Here is an 8,242-nt window from a genome sequence, read left to right as displayed (position 1 = left end):
AAAACAATGGATAAATTCTATAAAATAAAAGCATCTTTTAATTTAAAAAGAATGTACGCACTGAACTAACACAGAGCAACACCACCAGAAAACATCTCATAATATCCACACAGCTAAATAGCCCGACCCACTCCCACCCACAGCTCTCATCACTCTGTCTTACGTTACCTCTCTGTGCTGGGGTCTGCTCTCCATGTCACCCCCATCTTTCTCCACCCACCTAACTCTAACTGAAGTTCCCTCTGTACAACAGCTTGTGTTAAGGCAATTGTGGTACATCGGTCACGTAGCAGGGTTAGAGGTGGAGAGAGGTCGTCACCAGAGCACAGAAAGCAAAAAGCAACATCAGTGCCGGTGCCGCTGTCCGACCAAACTGTCGTTACATCTACCAGGTACCGCTGATGGTAATCAACCATATAAAAACTACAAACTCGCACTGGATCGACTGTGCAGCGGTGATGTTAAAGCCACCCTGTGGTATCTGCAAAGTAACTGGCTTTGTTCCGACGACAGCACTGCTTTCAGATGTGTCCCCTAATCTTAGAGCGAACTGGCTTGTTTTATTAACAGAGAAAACTTCCCCTGACAATGTAAACATGGTTTCACTAGGATTGTCATTATAGTATTGCTTTCACTACACAAACAAAGTTGTAGAAAGCTAGATTGTTTTTCTCTATAGAAACCTTTTTTTCTAATGGCCACTACGCCTCAATAGGAATGCATTATTTATAAATCTTTTTATATGTGCTTTTTTTCCTCCTCTTTTTTAAATTTTTTTATTATCTCCTCTCTTCTTCAATAACAGTTTATCCGTTGACTGGTCTCAAAGGAATCAACACCTGAATCTGATCTGAGGACTAAACCTGAACCTTGAATAAAACTTAAATTAGGTAGATCCTCTCCATGACAGCATGGGAATACAAACACACACTCATTCATACAGGTCACATATACACAAACACCATCCCAAGACTGCCCCTGCTCCATCACCGCTCTCTGCAACAGTCCTGTACCATGATTGACCCTCAGCACTGTCTGACAGGTATGAAACAGGAACACAACTTTGTGCATAGAGTTAGATTCTGTTGCGATTCGGAAAATGTCTCTCAATGTTGGATGGTTTTAGATTCAGCATGCCTCCCGTCTTGTGCTAATCTAGACACTACTTACATTCCTTTCCCCACCAGGCATGGAATTATTATAGATTCATTTCATAAATGCCAAACTAATCTTTAATACGTTTAGGCTAAATTTATGTTATTATATGTGTTAGTTTTTTTAGATTGTGATGTTTATATTTTTCGGTTTCTGTTCATTGCATGATCCCGTCTCTTTTGAGTCCCTTTTTCATGAGAGAACAATTTTTTAAATGCTGTAAAATTAAAAGTAAAAAAAAAAAGAAAGGAAAAAGTAGCGACCCTTATAGTCCCTGCAAAGACTCCCAAAAAACACAGGAAGTCAGCCTTCTGCAAAGAAACAGGAGTCAGTTGCCTATTCAAACTCCTCCTCTTCCTCCTCCTCTTCCTCCAGGTGATTAGAGGTTGTGGGTGTAGCGGGGTCAGAGTCACGCGAGAGGGTCGCCACAGCGACAATCTGAGGGGAGTCGCCCAGGCCTTCAGGGGCGTCTTCCTCCATGTCATCAGTGGTGATGATTGCCACCGCAGCTCCGCCTTTCTTGTTCTGGTGGGTCTTGATGTGCTTAGAGAGGTGGTCGCTGCGCATGAAGCGCTTGGAGCATTCAGGACACTCAAAGCGCTTTTCTCCTAGAGGGGAGAAGACCAAAGAATTAGAGACAAATAAAACAAGAAAGAACCCCCAGCTTTCTGTCAAAAGATCTGCTTTGGTTGATGTTAGGATGGGCATTTTTTAAAACTATTTTCTGACATTTAATAGGATTAATTGATGATAAAAAAATAATCTTTAGTTGCAGCTCTAGTTTGGATTCAGTACTGGATTAAAATTCGATAAAATGCTACCAAACCCCTAACCCTACCACCGTGACCAGGGTGACCCACATCACCAGTCTACATCCCTGTATGTGCTTCCTACCTGTGTGTGTTCTCCGGTGTCTCTGCAGCTCGTCGCTCCTGGTGAACCTCTTGCCACAAAAGATCCAGTTACAGACAAACGGCCTCTCGCCGGTGTGCCAGCGCAGGTGGGCCCTCAGGTGGGACGTTTTGCCGTACACCTTCCCACAGCCCTCCATGTGGCAGATGTGCTGCTTCTTCTTCGTGGGGTCCCCGCTGTTCCTACAACACACACACTTGGGTTAGGAGTGAGCTGCAGGGTGTGTGTTAATTAAAAGCTTTCAGGACTTAAAACAAATGGAATCACAGCTGGTCTGCACTGTGTCCAGAAGGTTTTATTTTTGGTTACCCAGAAGTAATTTCCACACCCAGTGCTAAAATAAATGTACAGAAAACAGGCTCTGTTTTATAGCGTTGGCTTCTCTGTGAATTATGGATTCACTTCTTATTCTAGCAAAGCTCAACACATTTGACTGGTCTCTGAATATTCTCAGTGTATGTTTTGGGTGCCAGCTCCTCATTACAATGTGAAGTGCTGGGTGGTGAGAGGTCGGATCTCTCACTTTAGGATACAAGCTGCCCTGTGTTGTGACCATCTGTCCATCCAGTTGTCCCACCATGACATGACAGTTATCAATCATTTTGGAATAATCATATTAATGTAGACTTGGGCACACATAGCTGGAGATTTGTGACGGCCAAACAGTCACATTTAGTTGTCCTGGTTTTTAAACGTAAGTGGTGAGCACTGTAGGTGGGGTGAAAGACCAGTTTCCTTGTGAATTACTGTATAATGCACTATATTTGTATTTTTGCATTAGACTTATTGCCTAGTGCAGCTTTTTTTTAATGTACAGGATGTGTGTTTAAATGATGTGACAAATCTGATAAATTGTCTGGATTGCTGTTTGTTATTTAATAATGACAAATCCGGTATTCCCCCATATGCAGCTATGCACGGTGCTCTGTGTTTCAAATGTGTTCGTACCTTCCCTCTCCATCCCTGCAGTTCGGACAAGAGCAGGCGACACGGCGAAGCCTCTTGCTGGGTGGCCCCTCCTGGTCCGAGGAACTCTGTACGGAGCCCAGCTGGTCTGGACTCATCGACGAGCCTGATGCCACGTTGCCAACGGTGACTGTCACGGGGGATGACTGAACTTTGACCCCGTCCTGACCCTGTGGTTGACCTAAAAGGTGATTGAAAAAATTACTGAATGTGTAAACGTATTAATCAAAAACAAGTGTTGTATTGTCTGTGGGAAAGACAATGAAAAGAAAGTAGTGTACCACACAACTGGAGACTGGAACAGGAAAGTCATTAGAGCTTCATTTTTCAATAACTAATGATCCTTCCTCTGCCCACCACATTGTTTTAAACATGTTTTCTGTTTATGGTAATAAATGTGTCAGTAATGGATTAGTCACTACACGTTTACACACTTACCCTGTAGACCAGTGATGGTGAGGGGAACACCCTGCACCTGAACCCCAGCAGTGCCCAGCCCTGCGATGCTGACCGTCTGTACCCCAGACCCGGGGTTGATCTGGGCTGCGCTCAGCGTCAGGGGGGCTCCACTCAGGGAGACCAGCCCTCCACTCCCCACTGACGTCCCACCGGCCACCGGGGCCAGTGTCAGCTGCTGTGGCATGGCCGTCCCGAGGCCGCCCTGCAGGGAGACTCCACCGGGCAGCTGCAGTGTTTGCCAGGTGATCTGCCCAGAGGGGGACAGGGTCGGGGTACGAATAAGGACCTGTGCTGGGTTCTGGAAGGCCTGGATGGGCTGCAGGGTTTGTCCTGGGGCCAGCTGGAGGGTCTGAATGTGCTGAGGTTGCTGCTGGCCCTGGGCCTGACCTTGACTCTGAGCCTGAGGCTGCAGCTGGATCTGCTGCACCAACTGGTGCCCCACCTGGCCCACGATCACCTGCTGGATGGTTCCTGCTGTATCTGTCTGGTTTTGCAGCCCGTTGGCCTGGTTCTGGATTTGAGAGTCTGCCTCACTGCTCTGCACTTGCGTGTCAGCTGGTCCACCCTCTGATCCAATGGAAACCATTTGTGTTCCATCAGACGTGCTGTCACCTTCAGCTACAGCCACTGTCGAGCCAGTTGATGTTGTAGCAGGAGCTGTCCCAGACACTGCTGTTGTCACCAGCTGGTTGCCATTGGCAACAGAGAATGTGCCATCTGCTGATTGGATAAGCTGCACAGCCCCGCCCCCTCCAACATTATTTATCACAGGCAAAGCCAGGGTCATGCCACCCAGGTTTATGGGTACAGTGGTCATAACAGGAGTCTGGGAGCCCTGCAGAGTCTGCAGCTGCAGTGGGAAAGACTGCGCAGGGCGGATCTGCAGCGGCACCGTCTGATTGGCTGTACTTGTCAGGATGGCCTGCTGGTTGGCTGGCTGGAGGATAGCCTGGGTCTGGCTTGGACTCTGGGTCTGGATAAACTGGACCTGCTCTGGCAGAGCTCCGATGGAGGCTGTCTGAGCTGGGCTGATATGGATCTGCTGTCCATCTGCAGTCTGCAGGTGAGGGATGACCTGATACTGGACCCCGCCCCCGGCACTGGGCAGGTTCTGAACCTGGATGATCTGGAACTGTTGCTGTTGCTGATTGGCTGCGACGCTGTTGGTCCCACATACTGACTTCACCTGCCCAACAGGAATAGAGGGATACAGTTAAGAGGACAAACACTGACAGACAACAAAAAATGATTTGCTCAAACCCACTGCTTCCTCCTTCACCTTGCGTCCACCAGGTGAGCTGTCATTAGCCAAGGTGGTGGCCACCGTCACAGCAACAGGCTGATTGGTGTTCTCCTTGGCCATAGTAGGCGCTGTTGTAATGATCTGCCAGCCGTTCCCCGTGAACTGAGCCGGGACCAGTTCCAGCTGCTGGGGCACCAGGGCCTGACCACCAGCTGTGTCCACCACTATCTGACCCTGGAGCTGACCTGCCTGCAGCTGGATCTGACCAGCCTGGAGCTGGATCTGCTGGGACCCCACGTGGGCTTGGGCCCCCTCCGTTCCCCCCTGCCCTCCGATCTTACTGCAGGTGGCCGCTAGCAGAGCCAACGGAGAGGGTTGAGAGGAATCCTGGAGGAGATGGGGTAGGAGAGAGGGCGGAGGAGGGATGGAAGGGAGGGGCAGAGAGAGAAACGGTTAAACAGGAGTGACGAGGGAAGGAGGAGAAGCGAGTCCGGGTTAGAGAGAGACGGAAACACACTTACTGTAGAGAGCTCATACACACAAACAGGAAAGTACAACATGCAAGTAAAAAAAGCCAAAAGGGAAGCGATGGGCAGGCATCACACTCACACAATGAACAATTTGAAACAAAGAAGAGAAAGAGTAAAAGAGCGAGGGGTGGGGAATAATATGGTGCAGAAAAAAAGAAACACAAAAAGCTGAGCAAAAGAGAGAGAGCTGTCAGTGGAAGTGGGCGGTATTACAGGAAGCGAGTGGGTGGGCGTGTGAGAACCACATTTCTCTTTTCTCAGAACACTGGAAGAAAATGCCGCCTTCTCTGTCTCTCTCCTCCCTTTCAAAGGAACTAGGTCGCAGGCACATTTTTAATGCTATACACCTCTCAACACTGCTCGGAAACAGCCTTGATTCTGTACCAAATACATACAAATACAAAAAGCGTGGAATAACACAGCAGCACCGCTTGTCATGCGCGTTTAACAACAAAATATGCACTTAAGAGTAAACTGCGGCTGAAATTAATCTGCAAGACATATACAACCTATAAAAAGCAGCTAAAAATAGAAGTTGCACAGTCATAGAGCCACATACCAATGCTGCAGGTCTTTAAAATAAATCCATATGCCGAATCAAATCATTTTGACCCTAATTCAAACAGACAACTCAAAAGTACAGTGGTTGAAGTGTGACAGCCATATAAGCCTATTCAAGAGGCTCTGGGCTGGCTCTCAGCAGGGCTGCACAGAAGCAGGAAGTGGAATTCACCAGAGAAACGCCCCCAGAGGTGTCTGGCTGGCTGGGAGGGAGGGAGTACATTTTTGGCCTACAAGCCAAGGCAAAAGTAATGAACTAACATAAACTCTTATTTCTCCTCTTTTACCTGCGATCCAGAACTTTTCCCCTTTTTAGATGCTTTCCCTCCTTCAGTTCCAGATGATTCCTTCTTCGAGTCTGTGAAAAGAGAGTCAAATGTGAGATTGTCTCCAGTTACAATATCATCACATTCTGAATAAAGTCGCAGAGTAAGGGATAGTTATGTAGACACCAAGTGGCCTAAATAAAATCTGATCATAATGCAGATATAAGCATAACAGAGGTGATCAATAAAGGTAGAGGAGAAACCAATAACCTCATCATCAATATCAAAGGGGCTTGGAGCCTCCTATCTGTCAGACAGAGAGAGAGAGGGGTGGAGACGGAGAGGGGGGAGGGTACCTACCACTCATAACGCATTAATATACCGAGAGGGAGAGGGTGTAGTTCACGGTAGAAGGCCGGCCGGGTACAGAGGCGGAGGACGGCCTATATGTTCGGCGCTGGGCCGTGGCGGATCTGCCCGTTTGACGAAACCACCCACCGGCCAGGAAGGGCGGTGCCAAGCGCAGGCACAATCAAGCAGCCCCAAATAACGGAAATAACGGAGAACACAGTGACCGTCCCCGGCCCGTCGGCCCCCTCGCAGCCCCGTCGTATGTCTCTTTTACCGGATAGAAAGTCCATAAACGAGCAAATTGGCGCTTGTCAGAATGATATCCACAGAGAAGTTGGCAGTGTGTGACCGTAGAGGCCCACCCACTTCCATTTAAGCATCAGGACAACACCCTCTTCGCTGCTCTTGCCTGTCGCCGCCGTTTCTCTCACCGCACGACGCGGGGACTCCTCGTCGCCGTCCGTCGTGCACCGAAAACAAACCGTCACCAGTGTTTGTATTTTACGCGTATTCCCTTTTTTTTCGTGCACAATTGATTTTTTAAGGGGGAGATACGGGGAGATAGCTGTGGCTTTTGTGGGCGGACGCGCTCCTCCCACATATTCAGATTGGACGACGGGGCTCGGCGTGCGAGGGTCGAGATGGGAGTTGTATTTTGGTGAGGCCTCGCCTTCTCGAACTGTATTGGGCGGCGGGGACTTCAACTCCCATGATGCCCCGGCTCGTCGGGCGGGTTGGAGCGGCGGTGTTGGTAGTCATGTTGGTGTGAGAGCGAGAGGGAAGGGCGGTGACTTCTGTGTTGTGGGGGGTTGGGCGAACGGGAAAGGGAGGCGTGTGTGTGCGTGTTGGTGTGTGTATATGTGTGTTTGTTTCCACCCCCTGTGCGCTGTGGTGTCACAGGGAGACAGTCCTGATGAAATAAAGAAGAAGAGAAAGCAGTGGAACTGAAGTGTCATTTCGTTTTAGTTACTATGGAATGCAATTTGTAAATAGTAAACAATTGTAACCATGTTGCCTCTATGTTGAAATACTTTAATTTATTTGCCCTGTTCCACTTTGAGGCTCATGTGGTAGAAAACAGCACTACTTTACAGTACACTGGTACAGGGTTGGAACAATTGGTCTACAAATCATCATTAGAAGATCAACAGGATCAACTGCCAACTATTTTGATAATAGATTCATCATTTAAGTTATTTATCGAGCACAAATGCCAAATGTTGGCCGACTGGTCTTAACAACAATTTTGATGTTTTTTTTAAGCAAAAATGCAAAAAATAAATAAATAAATAAATCACTGGTTCCAGCATCTCAAATGTTTTCTTTGTTTTCTATGATATTAAACTTTTGGGTTTTGGACATTTGGTGGGACAAAACAAGACATTGGATAATATTGTCTTGGACTTCACATGATGATGATGGACTACTAAATGATTAACTGATTAATGGAAAAGACACTTTAATCATCTTTAATCATAAAAATCAAAATCATTTTGCAATCCTTCACTTGTCCTTAACATAGCAACCTGTTTTATTCTTCACAGATGATATTACTTACATTATTATTATTATACTCAGAGTAGTATTATACAAGTAATCCAGCTTTTTTAAATCTAAAATTCAGATGTAGTTTTTATGAAATATAAAAAATAACCTGCCCACAATAATTGGCTATAAAATGGCTTTGCTGTTACTGTTCAATAAATGCATTTGGAAAGGATTCAGGCAAAGTGTTGCATCATGGGAGCATTTAGCAGGAGAAGAGCAGCAGAGAACAGTGCTGATAACAGTCATTTGTT

General features: G+C 47.0%; 1 protein-coding gene across 1 annotated transcript; it reads right to left on the bottom strand.

Annotated features, from left to right (window-relative positions):
* Positions 1-1,424: 1,424 nt before the first annotated feature.
* On the bottom strand, positions 1,425-6,552 carry sp4 (sp4 transcription factor). The gene is made up of 7 exons (XM_070921940.1): positions 6,453-6,552; positions 6,114-6,184; positions 4,757-5,122; positions 3,472-4,678; positions 3,016-3,214; positions 2,050-2,249; positions 1,425-1,763 (listed from the first exon to the last, which is right to left on the bottom strand). Exons 1-7 carry the CDS (start codon positions 6,457-6,459, stop codon positions 1,492-1,494), a joined length of 2,322 nt encoding a protein of 773 aa, XP_070778041.1. The 5' UTR covers positions 6,460-6,552; the 3' UTR covers positions 1,425-1,491.
* Between the last annotated feature and the right edge of the window lie 1,690 nt (positions 6,553-8,242).

Source organism: Enoplosus armatus, chromosome 16 (assembly GCF_043641665.1).
Source record: "Enoplosus armatus isolate fEnoArm2 chromosome 16, fEnoArm2.hap1, whole genome shotgun sequence".
In the NCBI taxonomy this organism is placed as follows: domain Eukaryota; kingdom Metazoa; phylum Chordata; class Actinopteri; order Centrarchiformes; family Enoplosidae; genus Enoplosus; species Enoplosus armatus.
Note: the sequence above shows the minus strand (reverse complement) of the source record. Positions and strands in the feature narration are given on the sequence as shown.